Source organism: Neopsephotus bourkii, unplaced genomic scaffold, assembly GCF_033783945.1.
Source record: "Neopsephotus bourkii isolate Nb327-2 ecotype Australia unplaced genomic scaffold, CSIRO-AGI_Nbou_v1 NB_281, whole genome shotgun sequence".
Classification (NCBI taxonomy): Eukaryota; Metazoa; Chordata; class Aves; order Psittaciformes; family Psittacidae; genus Neopsephotus; species Neopsephotus bourkii.
This window is the reverse complement of record NW_026900790.1, coordinates 1,940,909-1,959,842: the sequence shown is the minus strand read 5'-3', so window position 1 is coordinate 1,959,842 and position 18,934 is coordinate 1,940,909. Positions and strand designations below refer to the sequence as shown.

The following is an 18,934-nucleotide window of genomic DNA, read 5'->3' as shown; positions in this document are numbered from 1 at the left end:
ATTTGCAAGACTCATTTCTCATTTACCAGCTCGCTAGGACTGTCCTATCACTAGGCTTCCCCAAAGTATTTGAGAGTCCTTACTGGGAGCATTGCCTGACCCCAAGGAGGTACTGACTCCATTTCCCAGCCTTGTCTAACATGTCCTTCCAACCCTTCTAGGAGCAGATATGGAGCACCCTCACTGGCTCTGCCAGCACTCACCTGCCCTCACCAGTCACTGTTAATGTTTAGCCTGGGCTCCCCCAGCTGTGTCAAACTAAATACCTGTGGCCACATCCTGCTCACACTGATCACAGGATCAATCATTCCCTTCCTCTTTGAAGGCACATTTGATCCCCTGGATTAAACCCCTCCAATTCTTTCCCTCTGTCTTCTTAAGACCCATCTTCAAGACATTCTGCCTTTCATAGAATGTTTGGCTTGGAAAGGACCTTAAAGCTTACCCAGTTCCAACCCCCTTCCATGGGCAGTGACACCTTCCACTACAGCAAGTTGCTCCAAGCTCTGTTCTTCTTTGTATCTAAACCAAATCTCCCTGTTTCAGTTTGAACCCATCACCCCTTGTTCTATCACTACAGTCCCTGATGAAGAGCCCCTGTCCAGCATCCCTGTAGGTCCCCTTCAGACACTGGAAGCTTCTCTGAGGTCTCCATGAACCCTTCTCTGTTATACTCTAACAGACTTCACTGGTCTCCAGCTTTCTTAAACAGCAGCCCCTGAACTGGGCACAGCACTGGTAAGCCCTGGCTGGACTAGAAGTACCAAGGAATGAATACCTGCCTTTTACCTAAAACTCCTGCTCTGTCACAGTACAAAAGTGCTCTCTGCAACAGCACCACCAGTTCCTTTATTGCTGCTCTCAGACCACTTTCCATGCCACTTTCTATCCCTTAATTGTGCAGGTGGATGATCCCATTTAAGTTCAGCCCTTTTCCCTGTCCCTTCTTCTGTCACATACTTCTTACTCCCATATCTCAAAATCATGTTGAATTCTAACCCAGCCTCCTTGCTTAGGGTCTGCAATGATTTAAACCCCTGCCCCACATACTGCAGTGATTCATCTACCCCTTACTTCAGACTACCCTGTATAAAATGGATTAGACCTTTGTAATGGGAAGGAATGGGCACTGACACACAAACAGGTGGCAAAGACAGCTCTCACTCCCCCAGGGTGGAATCACAGCAACACCATTCACACCACAATGTGCCATTAATGCCCCTACCTTTAATTTTCTGTTTGTACTCTTCTGGTCGGTGGAGGTACATGGCTGCAGCATCACCATTTAGAGGATCTATAGGGTTGGGATAGGCCAGCAGCTGGGGCAGGAACGATTCAAATATATTGGTGAGATCTGCAAGAAGACACAGACACAGCCTCAGAGTAAGCCTCATCCATCAGCCTGCACTGACACAGCAGCACAAAGCTGCAAGCACACTGAAAAGCTGGGCACAAGTCAGAATGAAAGGAAATGGTTTTGGAAAGCACAGACATGGCTGGTAAGAGAGCTGCTGCTGCTGGAGGAATGCTGCAGCTCCTCAGCTAACTGCACCAAACTCAGCATCCCAACAATGGAGATACAGAATCCCAGACTGGTCTGGGCTGGAAAGGACCTTAAGCTCATCCAGTTCCAACCCCTGCCATGGGCAAGGACCCCTTCCACTAGAGCAGCTTGCTCCAAGCCCCTGTGTCCAACCTGGCCTTGAACACTGCCAGGGATGGGGCAGCCACAGCTTCTCTGGGCACCCTGTGCCAGCGCCTCAGCACCCTCACAGGGAAGAGCTTCTGCCTTATCTCCAACCTGAACTTCCCCTGTTTCAGTTTGAACCCATCACCCCTTGTCCTATCACTGCAGTCCCTGATGAAGAGCCCCTCTCCAGCATCCTTGTAGCCCCCTTCAGATACTGGAAGGCTGCTATGAGGTCAATGTAGATATTTAGGGGTTAAGCAAAGAAGCAGAAGGGCACAACTGTGTCCTGCTTTTCCATTGAAGCTCAGTCCTAGCTTTAAAAATGGTAAAAGTTCAGAAAAGCAGTGCTGTGCTTCATCCCTCATTGAAGTCTTCTGCTTCTATTAAGTTTTTACGTGCCTTCTGCACCACTGATGTACTGATGACTAAATCGATGTATCCTGAGCACAAAGCATCTTCCAGAGTGCTTTAGATAATTGTGTTAATAGAAAGAGCAACCAACAAGTCCCTCCCCCAACTCAAAACAATTGTCAGAATGTGAAGCTCACATTAACACCTTGGTGCCAGTTGGCACCAGTCACTAAATAATCCACAGCAGGAAACCTACTTCTGGTGCTGAGTAACTGTGGATACGTGAAACCCTCTTCCCATATCCCTAAGACAAGAAGGGCCACACTTGAGTCATGGGGGTGTTCAGAAAGAAGCCCTGCATCATCATTCCTCTTAGGGCCTTCAGGAGGACCACAGGCACCCACACGGAGCTGAGATTAAACCCCCAGAGCAGGGCTGTGGGCCAGGTTTCCCTTTAGCTTCTGGATAACTGCTGATGGAGACAGAGCAGCTTCTGTTGTATGGGGTTTTCTAATGGATTTCATTGATATTCTACACATCTTGTGTCAGGATTCCCCCTTTCCTCCCTAATTAAAGAGTCTTTTATGGTAGCAGAGAAACCCTGCTTTGGATGAGCACCACAAGTCCCATCCAGCATGAATCTAAAGGGACTTATCAGAAGGGAAGCCCAACACCACCCAGGATCCACTATGTGAGCAGCTGAGCCATCTCAACCTACCTGTGACAGGAACAAGGCTGTGTGACTATTCCCAAGCCCAGACAATGCTGAGCTCCTGGAGCTGCTAAATTCAAGCAGCTGTGATGGTGAGCAGGGATCTCAGAGCCATTAACATTCAAAAGGAGTCAGCACAAAGGGGTGGGCAGTTGATGGGGAGAGATGCATGTAGCCTAGCTCTGGGCTGCAGTCATAGAAAACCAGGCTCTAACTCCATCACCAGTGAAGATACAGCCTCAGAAGAGCTGCACAGTAAGTCCAGACAGATCTTTGCTATTGCCCCATGTTACCACCTCTAGAGATCTACCAAAGGATGTGGTTATTTCATCTTACTTAAGAGGATCAAAGGAGACTTGATGTTTTCTGAGTTCCTCCCTCCTCCATCAACACATGTAGGGTGTACAGACACTGTGCTATGACTACTTCAGTCACCCACTCAGCATCAACTCTGCTGAGCAGGAGGAAAGGCCATGGCTTTATGTACTCAGGAGCATGCATCACCCAGTTCCAAGAAGTAATGACACTGATTGCTATGGAGAGAGATCAGCTGGTCTCCACTATACAGGTACACCACTAAGAAATCAGGCCATTTTACCCTGAAATCTCTGCTATATATAAACTGTTGCCCATCCAATATTGGCTAAGGACAGTGATGAAGCACTTCAGAGCACACATTCTACAATGAAGCACAACAGCAACTGTAAGAAGGATCCTAATGCAAAAAAGGAGCCTCAAAAAATGGGAGTATACTCTGTAAGAACATTTTGTGCTCTGGCAGTGGCTTGCCCTTGGTAAATCAGTTAAGCCTCCTAGGATTGGGTTCAGACACTGTCAGAAAGAAGTTGACTTCAGTTTGTGAAAGCACCTGCTTTGGGACAAGCCTCTGCCCAGAGCAGGCTTAAATCAAGTACTTCTTTGTGGCCATTAGACAGCTAAGATCTCATATAGGCTGAGCAAGCAAAGCCCTGGAAGGACATCACAGTTCACAGGACACATTGCATGGATTTTATGAGACTTTATAATTAAATCCCCCAAAGTAGCATTGGCTTAGCAGGAACGAGTCAAACACATGTAGGAAGCCCAGCCAGAGGACTAAGGACTTCATTAGGGAAGTACAGAGGATCTAACCATGAGGTCCTCATGAATTCATTAGTGGTTATTCTGGGTCTCTCCCATCTTAACTGCTCCTTGAATTATCTGACCTGCATCCTCTGCAAGCACAGGAGTGCTCTGTTTTGAAGGGGTGACTCTCCAAAACAGAGCTGTGCTGAGAGGCACTAGGGAATATTATTTTCCCCTTCTCAATGAGGGTGATAAAACACTGGTACAGGTTGCCCGGAGAAATCAACTCCATCCATGGAGACATTCAAGGCCAGGCTGAATGTGGTTCTGAGCAACCTGATCTAGTTGAAGACTGCAGGGACTGGACTAGATGAGCTCTGAGGGTTCCTACAACCCAAACTATTCTACAATTTTCATTTCATGTTCAGAAATGGGCCATTTCCTTACATCACATAAGGATGCAAACCCCTGGGAGTGAAGAGATGATATAGGTACTCTAGCGTCAATGTCTTCCAAGAGCAGGGGCAGAGAGAATGCAGTCGCCCCTGTGTCCCCCCTGCAGCTTCAAGGCATCCTGCAGCAAGGCAAGGGATGTTTGCAATGAGATGACTGGCAAGTGATGCACTTTCTAATGCCATGTTTCACCAGCTGCTTTGGAAAGCGCTCTCTACCTTCAAGCTGCCTAACACCTATCACAGGGAGAAATGTAGGAGGGTTTTGCAGGCTAGCTGATATGAATACATCCCAAGCACAGCAAATATCAAACTGTTTTCTTCTACCTTTATGAGCAATGATGACAGAAATACAGTAGCACTCATTAGGAAACCTCTCATAGGAAGCCTTCCTATGGAACTGTTTGGCAATAGCCAGAAACCCCACTGCGGCCTTCTGTGAGAGCATGCAGCAGCACAGGGAGGTTATCCATGCATGGCTTCCAAAGAAGAACCCAACTGAGCACAAAACCAGCATCACACTGGTTGTACTGGGGTGATTTTGTTTTGTCCAGCCATTCCCATGCTGTGCAGGTGGCATTTAAGGCTGTGGAACAGCAGCACAAGCTGCAGTGAGCTGGGTTCATGCAGGTTCACCCCTAGCAGAGGGCTTGGTTTGCTAACAACTGCCTCAGGCCCTTCCAGGACACAAGAGCATCCTCTTCATCCATTAGCAACACCACCAGGGTCATGGCTAAGCTGGTCTCTCATAACAAACCCATGTGAAGTGTGTGCCCTGCATCTACCACATGAGGACTTCAGGCATTCAGATGAGGAGTAAAGTTCAACAAGTTGCTATAGCAATTTCTCACCCAGGATTCACCAAGTCTGGTATTCCCTTACAAACTGTGCTGGTGAGGAAGGAAAAGCAGCTTGTCTCTCTAGCAACTGCTTCAAAGCTTCAACGAACATAGGTAAAATCAGCTTTTCATGGAAGAAAGGGAAGGATTTTACGTGCTTATTCCCCAAATACTCTTCCACAAAGCGTAACTGGAACATCTGAAGAAGTTCACATTTAAATGAAGCCAACCTAGGGTAGATACGCAGCTGTACTCCCTTGAACAAATCCAGCTTGCCCTAAATGCTGTTTTAATGGGCCTTCAGCTACCAACTGGTCTTTTTATGTCTCTAAAAAGGAGAGTTATAACCAGAAATGACCCAATGGGAAACCCAAAACATCCTGCAGCAAACAGTGCAGTCATGAGATGCAATCCCACATCTCAGCCTGCAAGGAAACGATGCTGCCATCGCAAACAGGAATGGTTTTTGGTGCCAGCTTTTGCACAAGTAGAATCATAGCCTTGTGCAAAGAATGCCAGCTCGAATGCATGTGCAAAACATGGATGGGGGAGCTGGAACTAGGTTTACTTTAGATGCAGTCATTCTTTCAATGCTGAATCATGGTGGGGTGTAGTTGCCAGACAATGCCAAGCAATGGACTGAGCAATCCTTGGTGAGGCTTATGGAATATTTTTGCCTTTCTAGCATAAAAACAGTTTACAAAAGTACCACCAAACGAAAACCTTCTTTTTCAGGAGATCTAGACTCAGTGAGGAGCCTAAAACTCAAGTAAAAACCCCCAGCAAACCCAAACAACCAAAGCTGGCCTAAGTTCATGTGTCTCCAGCAAGCTGTGTTATGTTAACATGCCAAACATAGATGTTCATGTCAGGTGCTTTCAGGGCAATGCCAAACTCACCGTAGAGAGCTGTCCAAGTTTGATTGATTACATCTAGACATACGGTTCCTGACCTGAAACATACAGAAAGGATGGAATTAAACACAGTCACACTCAGAAATACTCCGGGGTTTTAATACCATCTACCTCCCCCCTTCCCCTGTGCCACTGTTTCAGATAAGCTGTGATTTACTCCTATCTTGTGGTTAAGAGGAGGTGCACCCTTTAAATACATGATGCCAACGAGGAGGGGGACTACAACCTTGAGTTTTCTGTAAGTGAACCCCATTGCAATACAAAGACCATGTCTGCAAGAGAATCTGCAGCATGCAGCTCCCTGCTGTTACCCACGGCCTGACCCACTCCTAAAAGTTAACCTGTGACAACATCCACATCTATCAAATCCCGCAGGCTGGACTCTTAGGTTGATGAAAGCATCATTCAACTCATCAGCATTATTACTGTGAAGCCAAAATGCAGTTACAATTAGGTAACTCCTCAGGAAACCCACACACTGGGGATTTACTTACGCTTCGTCAATGTTGGGATGGAAAATTTTATTCATGAATCCTGCAAAGAAGAAAACAAAGATTTTTTTTCCTTTATTTTTTGTACAGGAGAAGTCTGGAATTCACTGAACAAGGACCCATCTGACTGGTTTCAAAGAGAACCCAGACTTAGCTATATATAGCAAGGTAACCTTTAAAATACACAGGCATCGTTCTGACCCCAGGGGCCTTATCCATCCCATTGAAATTCAGCAGAACCCTCTGCTTCCAGTGCAGCAGCACCACAAAGGCTTTGTGGTTCAGCATTACCTTGAAAAGAGCTGCCCATCAGCACAATGGAGCAACCACATCCAAGGAAGTGGTCTTAAAAGCTGTAAGGATCTTATGAACAAACACTACACACAAAAATGAAGTTTAATATTTGCTTTAAGATGAAAGGGTTGATAATATCTTCCAACATATGAACTTGAAGTTGCACCATTGATCAGAGGATCATGGAATCAAGCAGGTTGGAAAAGCCCTTTAAGCTCATCCAGCCCAGTCGTTCCCAGCACTGCCAAGGCCACCACTGACCCATGGCACTGAGGCCTCGTCTCCACGCTGTGTGAACACTTGCAGGGACGGTGCCTGCAGCCCTGCCCTGGGCAGCCTGTTCCAATGCCTGAGCACCCTCTGGGGCAGGAATTGTTCCTCAGCTCCATCTAAACCTGCCCTGGTGCAACTTGAGGCCGTTTCCTCTTGTCCCATCCCCTGTTCCTTGGGAGCAGAGACCCACCCAGGAGCAGAGAATGAATGCTTCAAGTTTTGCATCAATACAGCAATAAATTCCTCAGTTGGTACCTCTGGTCTCCTACAAAATAGCTCAGATGCAAGGTCTACAACAAGAGAGCTCTCCATGGCTTTGTCCACATTTCAGACTTGTAGATTTGACAGTGCTTTCTCTGTTCTGACTTGCAAATTAAGCTGCTAAATAAATCCTGTGGTTTCGAGATGAACAACATCAGGGCAGAAGATGCCTCACACCTGAAGGACTGTATGTGAAAACAGCAGCTGGGGGTAAACTGTGTCTTCCAGCTGCCTACTTAAACCTCAAGTTCAAGTACGGAAGCCCAAAACCACTCCCCTCTTCTCCCACAAACAGAGCTTATAAAACAAAGACACTCAAGGAGTTAAAACACACCACGCTTGGCTCCACAGACTGTGTAGAGGTAAAGCACATCCACCCCAAAAGCAAAGCTCAGTGTTTCAGATGATGCAGAATCTGGCTTCCAAACTCTTCCCTTTCCTTTCAGTAGGAGGAACTTAAATAGCTGGGTGCAGGACACATCCCCAGTGCAGAACTGACATGCAGTAGGGATGGAAAACTGGCTTTTCCAGTTATTTCACTGTCAAACGGATCGAGTATTCCTACACTTCTTGTGGCCAAATCATTTGGGCTCTGCCCAGAAGGGCTGCGGCATCCTTGGATCAGCACCAAGTTCAGCTGCTTCCAGATCCAGAACTTAAAAATAAAACCTTCTTTCCTTTGTTGTACCTCCATTCTGCAGCCTGTAAAGCCCTACAGACATTGTCCACATGGGAACTGTACCTTCCTGCAATAAGGAATAATCTACTTAAGCCAACAGCAACGATTTCTTCTCACAAAGGTCCATGTTTATATAAACGGGTGAGAAATTTAGGTCTGGGATATTGACTCAATCCATTTCCAAAGCTCCTTCCAGGACTCAAAACCACACATAAATCCCTCCAGAAGAAATACATCCCTGTGTATCATCCAGGAAACCCCCTTCCTTTACCCAGCCATTCCAGACGAGACACGGCACCAGCGCTGATGCACCATCTCTGCCCAAACAAGCAGCAATCGTGATTTGAGGAACAGCATGGTTCCCATCTGGGGTAAGAGCTGACATATGGATTTAACTCCCTTTCTTTCCACGTATTATGACACAAATATCATTCCATGTTTACTTGTTCTGCTTGGGTTTTGCATAAATACAACACAGGGCTGAAACGCTGCCCGAAGCCAGAGCAATCTCTAAAGGAACCACCAAAACCTGCATAAACAAACCCATGCTAACAAGTGTCTTTTTACCTTGCCATCATTTAGCTTGAAACACTGAAGCAGGCTCAAAAAAGGAAGTTCCATCAAATATTTACATTATGGCAGCTCTCACAGGTTTAAATCAGGTCATGGATCCATTATGCTGGCACTGGAGAGCTGCAGAGAGCACTGATCCTGATTCTAAATCCTGGCTGTCTCTTAGGGGAGAAAACAGGAAGGAAAAGTTAAGCTTCTGCTAAAGCAGAATAGAAGAGAGGATGGGGGAAGACACCAAGTAGGAATATGATGGTAATGTGTAGACCTGCTGAATTAAACACACTCTCTTCTGATATCTGGAACACAGAGTGTCTGTCTTTAATCCAGCCAGACACAGGCATCGCTCTGCCTTCTCTCATTTTGGGTTTGTGATCACCTCACCTGTTTCTCAGTATCTTCTACCACAGTCACCTGCAGCTGTGCTGCAAACCCACCTGTAAGGTCTGGGTCAGCTCCTCCTTCACACACTTTGGCATGTATGCTGTACTCCATACCCATGGAGAAGAGATTATGTTGTCTGCTTGAGCAGCTCCTGTGCTAGAGATCTGTAATTCTCTCTCTGTGATCTTTGCAACCACCCAAGCAAGGAACAATCCCGTCTTCCATTTGGAAAGCTTAAGACCAATGACAGTGTGAAACAGTTGTTCTTCAAGAGAGAACACAAACATCCTCTCCCTGTACTCCCTATTTCATCGGTTGTTACACCTTGCAACTCTTCAAGGTCCTCCCAGTCTCATTCTCCTACAGATATAAACTGCCCAGGCCAAAAGCAGCTGTTCCTGTTCCTTATCTTTCTTTTTCCTGACCTAGAAATAAGCCCAAACCATTATCTCCTCCTGTATTTGAAGTGTAAAGCTTCCTGCAGCAGTAAGGCGCCAACATCGCTCCAGTAATCCCAGCTTGCTCTGTTATTTAGCTTTACACCCACAAAAGACAAAGCAGCACAAACACCCATGTCAAAATGAAACTCCAATTTAGAGAGGAAGCCAGGAGTAAGGAAAACCAGCACACCCAAGCCAGCATAAACACTGGAGCAGGTTTACTGCCAGTTGTGAACACAGCACGCCCCAGTTAACATGCTGCGTGCAACTCGAGGTGAGTGGTCCATGAGGCATGCCAAGGGACAGGCTCTTGATTTTGGGCTCTCACCATAGCCTGAAGCATGGAGTCAAGGTCACAGCCTCAGCAGTCATGATTCTGTCTGCAGGACTGGTTGTAAACCCTTAATTTAACGTTTCAACCCAGTATTCACACTGAACTGTGGAAAAGTCAAAGCTCAGGAGGAATCTGAGTGGCTGCAGTCCACCCTTTCCATAGAGGCACTGAGCTCCAGGGTTGGTTTTGAAGGTAGAAAGCAAGACTGCCTAAAATCTATATAGACAAAACACCCTGGGGTGATAACAGGGTAAAAAACCCTATACATCCACAAAGGGGTTACACAACAGAGAGGGAAGCACCTGTTCTGATACTGGAAGATGCTGAGGCCAATATGCAGGTGCTGGCCTTCAAACAGGCTGGTATTTCAGCAACAGCCCTGCAGAAATGAGTCCTTGGGTGGACAAAAACCTTTGAATAGTAGTTCTAAATTAAAAATCAGCTCACTGAAAGGCTGTCAATCTGCCTGGTGCTGCAAAAACAGGGACATGCATAAAGCTCCAGCAGCTGCATGTGTTCCAGTGTGAGATGAAGCTTACTGTGCTTACACATCAACCATGGATGGGGCTGAACATCAAGGGCCTTGACCTGTAGCTGAGAATCAGGTCCTGTAGCTGGGTGACAGCTGAACACACCCAGTGAGCAAAACCAGAGCAGAACTAGGGAGGAATTGCAGACTTTGGTGTCAGTGTCTAAGAACCACTTGCAGGGATGGTGACTCCAGCCCTGCCCTGGGCAGCCTGTTCTGATGCCTGAGCACCCTCTGGGGCAGGAATTGTTCCTCAGCTCCATCTAAACCTGCCCTGGTGCAGCTTGAGGCCGGTTCCTCTTGTCCCATCCCTTGTTCCTTGGGAGCAGAGCCCAGCCCCTCCTGGCTCCATCCTCCTGTCAGGCAGTTGGAGGCAGCCATCAGGTCCCCCCTGAGCCTTCTCTTCTCCACACTGAACCCCCCAGGTCCCTCAGCCCTTCCCCATCACCCCTGTGCTCCAGGCCCTGCACCAGCTCCGCTGCCCTTCTCTGGCCCCACTCCAGCACCTCAATGTCTGTCCTGCAGTGAGGGGCCAACTCTTACACAACTCCAGACTAAGACTCCCAAGAAATGGCTTGAAAGCACTTGAGAACCAACCTGCTGTCGTGAGCTGCTTTGCCATCAAGTTTCTCCCTGAGACCAAGAGCCCCAGAATAACCTGGGGAACACAGAGGACTCCCAAGGCACCTCTTGCTGTCCTGTAGTCAGGTTCCCTACCTTGGTACAGCCTCCATGGAATCACAGAATGGTTTGGGTTAGAAGAGACCTTAAAGCTCATCCAGTTCCAACCCTCCTGCCACGGGCAGGGACACCTTCCACTAGAGCAGGTTGTTCATCTTCCATTCAGGCAAAATGAACTCAAAACTTGGATATAAGAGGGATCAAAATCTTGGGCTGGAGACTTCCTACTCGCTCCTTCCACAGCTCCAGCTGCACAACACTGTCCTGCAGCAGTGGAAACCTCTCTGCACTCCTCCATCCTTCTCCAAGTCAGGAGCTTGCTGTGATCCAACAAGCAGCACTTCAGCAGGTGGCCTGGTGCTCATCTTACCCAGCTGAGTTGGTAGGTTAGGGTGAGAAGTCCCCAAAAGGGACATTTTTTCCCTCATCCAAGTGATGCTATTGCTGCTAGTACTGTGGAAGCACGTGGGAGGGAGGGAGGAAAAGCAGCAATCCAGTACATCCCAACTTCCCAGCATTGCCTCTTCTTGCTCAGGGGAGCCAACCCACACCAACAACCAATGCAAGAGGACTTCCCACTGGCTCTGGGGAATGTGGAGCTGGTTTCTATCCATTCACCCATCCCAAAGTCACCACTGCTTGCCCACATGTTGGCTCTCTTTGCTCACATAATAAAGCCAGCTGGGCACTTCTCTACCTGAACAGCTGTGACAGCACATTCATATCTGTGTGACACCATGGAGCCAACAGTTGATGGGACAAGGGTATGTAACAGCTCCTGACTTTTCAGTGGGGCAAGCCTGACCAGCCTCTAAGTTTCCTTTTTCATAGGAGATTAAGGCCAAATGAGGAAATGGGTCAGACTGGCTGGCTGGTGAGGTGGGAAGGTGGCTGCAGTGAGTTTTAAATGCCACACCAAATCAATGTGGCTTAGGTGACCACCCGAAGCTTGGAGCAGAACTATATGCAGAGAGATCAGCACACAAAGAGCTTATGTACAGCACAGACAGGTCAAGAGCAGGGTTTTTTCATCTGCTGCTTTTAAACCACCAAACAACCTACCTAACGGAAAAAGATGTCCCATGTACCTGTGCAGTGTTGCCAAATAGCCAGATAAGATTGGTCTAAACTTCATGTTTTTAACTTCCCCCTCCCCAGACACCCCAAAGCCTACAAGGGAACATACATTTAATTATTACTTTTAAAAACACACTGCACTCATTTCAGGGACAAAGTTCTTGTGATCATGAGCCTGCCACGCACCATGGGTTGAGAAACTGTGGTAGGGGATAGGGAGAGGGCACAAGAGCAAGACCTCTGCCCCCAGTAGTCAACTTAATACCTGTTCCCCTCTGCAGTGGAGCAACTGGTTTAGCACGTGGCTGTTCACCATCTGAAGGGCACAAGATAATAGATCACAGGATAGTTTGTGTTGGAAGGGACCTTAAAGCTCATCCAGTTCCAACCCCTACCACTAGAGCAGCTTGCTCCAAGCCCCTGTGTCCAACCTGGCCTTGAACACTGCCAGGGATGGGGCAGCCACAGCTTCTCTGGGCACCCTGTGCCAGCGCCTCAGCACCCTCACAGGGAAGAGCTTCTGCCTAAGAGCTCATCTCAGTCTCCCCATTCCTTTGTCCTGTCCCTACAGGCCCTCATTCGAAGTCCTTCTCCAACCTCCTTGTACGCCATGCCTACACGTAGGATCTGCCTACCTTGGGGGTATGCACCTTGTCCAGCGCTCAGGTCACTAAGATCTCACTGACAAAGACAAAGATTCCTTTCTTTATGAAATTTGGAAGTTAGGAACCCATTCAGATCATTAACTCTGGGTTCAGAGTTAGGACTCTGAAGTCAAATACAACACCGTGTGCTCAGCACAGAGGCATTCACTGCATGGCAGTGGCGTGAGGTGCTGTGTACCATCAGCTTGCTAACAGAACTAGAACAGTTTCTATTACCACATTCAAATCCTTGCAGCTTTTCAAAACAATACCATAAATAATTCTGTGGCAGTTTCATGAGGCAAAGATGAGGACAGAAAACCATGGCTGCAGCTGATGGAAAATAGTGGCAGAGCTGTAAACTCCAGACCTCCTGCTCAGAGTCAATCACTGAGTGGGTCCTTGGAAGCTGAAAAGCTGCATCCACACACTCACACTGGTGCTAAGAGCAGCAATCTCTGGAAGAACACCCAGAGCTAAGCACAAAGCAATTGCCCACTATCAGTTCATCTCATTGCTTAGGTGCACCATCGCCCATGTTTCAGAGCCTGGCCCAGAAAGCACTGAATTTGTGCTAAGTCAGGCTGAAAACACCTACCCCATTTTATCAGTATCTTCCCATTCTCTGACTGTAGCAGGGAGTCTGCAGAGGGTGCAGAGTTGTGCGTCAGACAGGAGTGGAGACAGGGATACAAATTACCTTTAGGTGTCTCATCTTTCCCCTCAGACAAAGCCAAAGCACCTTTGAAAGCAACAGCGTTTTCCCATCACTTATAGGTCAGACTAAGGGGCAACACACAGAGGGAAGAGCAAGCTCAGAATGGTCACAGGCAATAAGTGACTCATGAAATTCTACACAGCAAAATGTAAGGCAATCCAGAGAGGAGCTGGAATAAAAATAGCAGCTGCAGTTCAAAAGCACAGGCCAGGAGAGATCTGTTAAATCCTGGCTGGAGCTAAACACCTCTTCATTCCTGTACTGGCTGCCACAGTGTCTTGTGATAGATGTATATATCCACACATACTTCCATGTGTTTTGTGCTTATACTGACCATTTTGTTTAGCAAAACTCTTTGAGAAAGGTGAAATCTAAATGCAAGCTACCTGCAGATAACTGGGCCAGAGGTGGAAGGAAAATGAGAGCTGTGTATAAATATACAGAAGTGATTTGAGAAATGGAGGCTCTGAGCATATTGTACACAAGCTCTGACATTTGATTGTTAAGGAGCAAGTGTTGGCCTAATATTCCTGCAGATTTGAGCAATAAAATAAATGCCACCATGCTGCCAGGTAAGAGCCCAGGCTCCCAGGTTCATATGTTACTACTGCTCTTATCATCTGAGCAGAGCAGGACATTCCCACTGTGCTTCTTTCCATGTTTATGGCATCAAAGAGCGTTAATCTCCAGCTCTTGGCAGGAGTATGGACTGATTAAAAACATACAAGAGTTACATAAAGTCTTCTCATGACCTGGGAGCTCCGAACAGGACTTGAAGTACTTCACAACTCCCCTTTGGAAAAGCAGGAAAAGACTAAGCAGAAAGTTCTCCTTAAGATACTCAGTCCCAGAGGGAAGGGAAAAGCAGCGGAGCTGTGCCAAGAGGGTTACTGAAATCATCAACAGCTCAAAACACGTTGCCTGGGTGATAGCAGAAATGGAACCAAACATCTAGCAGGGGAGTGCTTGAGGTCCTCATAAGCACACAGGGATCTTTACATTGATGAAAGGTTCAGGAACAGCAGCATTCCCTGGCTTCAGGAATTGGGTTTGTTTTACCACAGAGCTCAAGTTCAGGTTTGTTTCCAACCTGAAGATGTGGCTATTTAGGGATGATGAGTGGAGTTAGTTCATCTCAACAGGAGCACTCGAGCCCAGAGCCAAGAACAGCCCCACATCTGGCTCTAGTTAGGTCTGTGTTCTTCCAGGATGCACGTTTCCCTTTTTCCTCTATGTTGTATAGATTTTGTTAGGCAAAAAGTCACCCTGCTCCAATATGGGATGTCAGATTACACAGCGAAGAGCAAGCAAGGAACAGGCAGTGCCAGAAACACCAGAGAGATACTGCAGGACATGCTGACACACCGGAAGCTCTCCCAGGAATGGCTCTTTTCACAGATTCCAGGATTGATTTAGGTCTTTAAGCAGAGACATTTACCCACACTGCCAGGAAAATGCTGTCGCTGGAGCAGCATCATTTAACAGACTACAGCAATAACTACCAACCTGAGCAGGGCAGGAAGTGAATGCCACACATAGCTGAGAAGGGAGCTATGGATGGGGAAAGGGAGCTAAGATATGGCAGAAGAGCCACCACACTGAGCAAAGGCTTCTGCTGAAGACCCTCAATAGTGAAGAAGACCACCACTCATTTAGGGTTTAAGAATAGGGCCTCACCTCTCCAGATGAGAAATCTGAAGCCCAATTTAAAACCCTTTTCTATTCAGGTTTGTCAGTCACACTTAGAACAGAACACCAAGTTTTCATGTACCTTATACTTATGGTGGGATAGAGGCAATTTGAACAGACTAGGAAGCAACTATTAGCAGTTATTTGTCAGAAGCAGCTCTCTAGAACTGATGGATATGCTTCAAAGCATCACGTTCTTTGTTGCAAAAAGCCCATGCCATGCTCAAGACTGCATTAGGATGGAAAGAAAATGTTAGCCTATAGTAAAAGGAACAAGGAAAGCTGCAAGGACATCACTTCTGCTTTAAGCTTCAGCATAAAAGTGTAATTTATTAAAGGAAAAGAATCTGCTGCATTCTGTACTTTATACAAGCTAGTGAGTGACTTCTACAATGTGAACTCTGCATGTCATCACCACAGTGGGAGCTATCTGGTGGTGAGAAGACAAGGCTTGCAAACAAGCTCCATGCGTGCTTTACATGACCTTCTGTCCCTTTACAAGCTCTACCACCTCTGAAATCCTTCACTTCTACCTCCTTCACATCAGAGATTGTCACAGCAAGTTTCTTCCCTACCAGTTCCTACCCCTGCGTTATCCAGAGCTCAGTCCCAACTCCTGCTAGGTTAGGACACCCTTTTTCATTGGAACAGGCAGATCTAGGAGAGGATCACATGTCATTTACAAGCTTGTGAATGCTCCCAGTGCAGCTAGGATGAAACCTTGCTCTGGAGCTATCTATAATGCCAAATCCAGCAGTATCAGGCACTGCACACTGAGCCTGCCCCCAGAGCAGTGGTGTGGAGATCAGGCTGTCCCAAAGGAAGGGGTTGAGACATCACTCAGCCCTGGCCCCTCCAGATAAGCTGGGCTGGGGCAGCAGAGATGGGAACCAGACAAAGCAAAACAAACCTCTTCCTGCAGCTGGCTGGGAGCTCCCACAGGTCCCAGCTCTCTCCTTGGCACTTCCACTCCTTCCTCCTCACAGCAGAGTTGAGCCCTGCTTTGCTAAGCCAGCTCTTGTCTAGCATCAACTGTTTATTCAACCTGAAACCTCAGCTGCACACTGCTTCACTTGGGAGGGAACCTGCACTTCCAGCAGCCCTTGCCCAGCACAGAGCAACACAAAGCCCCAGAGCAAGAGCCAGCATTTGGGCAGCTTAGCAAGAAAAGAGGTGGTCTCCAGCCACTGAAATAGACTCCCAGGGAGAGGGAAGCATGCAAAAAGGTCTGCTGAGTCCAGAATAAAACAGTTGCCACATAGTGGATATAACAGAAAACTGCTGTACTGAATAGAAGAGAAAAGCAACATTAAAAGGGACAGAGCAATGCAGTGAAAAGGGGGAATGGCTTTAACCTGCCAGAGGGGAGACTAAGATGAGCTCTTAGGCAGGAGCTCTTCCCTGTGAGGGTGCTGAGGCGCTGGCACAGGGTGCCCAGAGAAGCTGTGGCTGCCCCATCCCTGGCAGTGTTCAAGGCCAGGTTGGACACAGGGGCTTGGAGCAAGCTGCTCTAGTGGAAGGTGTCCCTGCCCATGGAAGGGGCTTGGGACTGGATGAGCTTTAAGGTCCCTCCTGACCCAAACTAGGCTGTGATTCTGTGATGATTTAAGCAGAAAACAACTCCCTGCACACCCACCCCACCCAGAGCTCACAAGGAGAAAGGCCAATCTTGTGGTGTCGTTCTGAAAGCGCAGCTGGGTTCACTCTGATCCCAGTTTACTCCCAACCAGCACGAAACAGCCTCCAAGCCAAACCACCCAAAGGTCAAAGCTACCACCTTCCATGCAGCTAATCAGAGCCTAAATCAACAGCACAATGAAGTTACAAGAGCCTGGCCAATGTTCAGCTGAATGCCTTCACAGGCTACTGGAAAGAAGGTTTGGTTTCGCTTTAAGGCAGCAACCCTCATTTCTGATATGCACAGACAGAACATCAGGAGAGAGAAAAATACATCTTGAGGAGACCAGTACCAAAGCAATGAACGGCAAGAAACTGGGTTTAAATGGTGAGTTTGTCTGTAGCCAGCCCACATTTCAGATTGCCAATATGACAGTACCCTGATGTGCAGCAGGGAAATGACTGGCACCAAATAACACGCTGTGGATCTCAGAAGCAGTCTCTAACCCAAGAGGTCTGTAGCAAATTTCACAGCTGACTGTGAAAGAGGAAGGACAAAAGGGTTCACATTGCTACAGCACCACTGTGTTGTTACTCAGCTGTGTGCATGTCTCTGTGGTTCAGTTAAAGTCTCAGCAGTAAACAAAGGTAAAGGATGGTGTAAACCCAGTGTTGCTCTTTCCAAAAAGGCACAGTTCACATTTGGAAACAGCCAGATTATTTTTCACGCCAGAGAGCTTAAAGAGAAGGCACTCTTAGTGGAAGAGTCTATTTTAAGAAAGCAGCTAATACTTATCAACTCCAAATCAGGATGTTGATATTGGACGGGACCCATCTTGTCCAACCCATATAGTCAAGTTTCCACATCATTTCTCCTCAGGCAGTCTTCTCCATTCTTTCCAGTCCTCTGTGGCTTGAACCACAAGCACACCCTTCTGATGGAGAAGTGCCATGTCACTGAGTTACCAGCACTTATTTCATAAGCCAGAATAGAGATGTTGGAACTTCATGCATCTGCTCTAGTTTTTCAAGCACTGTTGGCTATTTTATTTAGAGCTTAAGTGATTGCAATTAAAGCTGTCTACCGAAGACATCTGAGCACCATTACCCAAGGACAAAGGCAGCATGGATAAACGCTAAAGAACATTTCCTTATCAAACTCAGAGGTGAAACAAGGCTGACCAGTCCAGCCAGTTGCCATATTTCTGGTGACAGGTCCCTGCTTCATGTTCTTCTACTTATGCATCACCCAGTCCAAGAGAACAGACGGTTCACTTCCATCCACTTCTGGACATCCCAAAAGCTAGGTTCACCCCAAGACCATGAACATGCACCAAGGTCTTTGCTCTCCATACTAACAGAGTCTTTTTACATAAACAGGCTCCAACCACTCACTGCACCTTTCCCATGAATGAAGCTATAATTAAAACCACACATGGTGAGAGACTCAGTTCATCCACACATAAATGTGTGATCAAATCCCATTTCCAGCTCCTAACCGTTCAGCCAAAAGACCCAACTTCCTCTCTGCTTAGCATGTGGTATCTGGCTATCTATGATACAGCATTCTGCAGACCTAAAGTAAAGATCTTCCGCTTGCACCGAGGGTTGGTACAACTTCATCTGCAACAGTGCTGCAAGCAATGGTCTCTCCTGCACAAACAGCAATATGATTTTGAGTAGAAGTGGTTATTAGTTACCTATAGACGGCGATTTAAAAGGGTATTTATCAGGAAGGTCGACTCTAACTTTCCACACTCCACCTTCATATGGTGCTGCAAAGAAAGAAATGCATGTGTCAGACACTTCATAGAGAAGAAACAGAACTGCAACATGAAGCAAAACACAGCTTTGGATGAATACTTGGCTCCATCAGGGGGTAAGATTTGTATCAAACCTCCTACGGTAAAAGCCTTTTCCTGTGCTGCCTGACAGGAAATCCATGATTTTAACTGATACTGCAGCAGATCTCAGCACAAAGGCACAAGAGCTTCTTCAAAACACAGACTTTGGAATAATCTACTTACTTTTAGAGATGTTACTATATTAGGGCACGCTGGTGACCTGACTTGTGAGCTTGGCATTAGAAAAGCCATTTGTATTACAAGCTCCACCAAAAATTCAGATGACTGATGCAAAATTTATGAGCCAGGTCTAGAAAAGCTAAGAATCAATGGCACAATGCTGAAGGCCATAGCAGAGGGCTTAGCTGTCCAAAGGCTCTGCTCAG

At 47.0% G+C, this 18,934-nt stretch overlaps 1 protein-coding gene across 2 annotated transcripts in view; it reads right to left on the bottom strand.

The window, feature by feature from the left end:
* The window catches only part of UBE2H (ubiquitin conjugating enzyme E2 H), a 50,596-nt gene that overhangs the window by 7,614 nt on the left and 24,048 nt on the right, over positions 1-18,934 (bottom strand). Inside the window, exons 1-5 of one of the 2 annotated variants that reach the window (XM_061346876.1) lie at positions 18,405-18,479; positions 7,337-7,473; positions 6,518-6,557; positions 6,009-6,061; positions 1,226-1,354 (exon numbers count right to left, since the gene is read on the bottom strand). In XM_061346876.1, the coding sequence (XP_061202860.1) occupies positions 1,226-1,354; positions 6,009-6,061; positions 6,518-6,552 (217 nt within the window). In that variant the 5' untranslated portion in view covers positions 6,553-6,557; positions 7,337-7,473; positions 18,405-18,479. Of the gene's footprint in view, positions 1-1,225; positions 1,355-6,008; positions 6,062-6,517; positions 6,558-7,336; positions 7,474-18,404; positions 18,480-18,934 lie in introns of those variants that run through there. The other variant, XM_061346875.1, reaches the window with a different exon arrangement.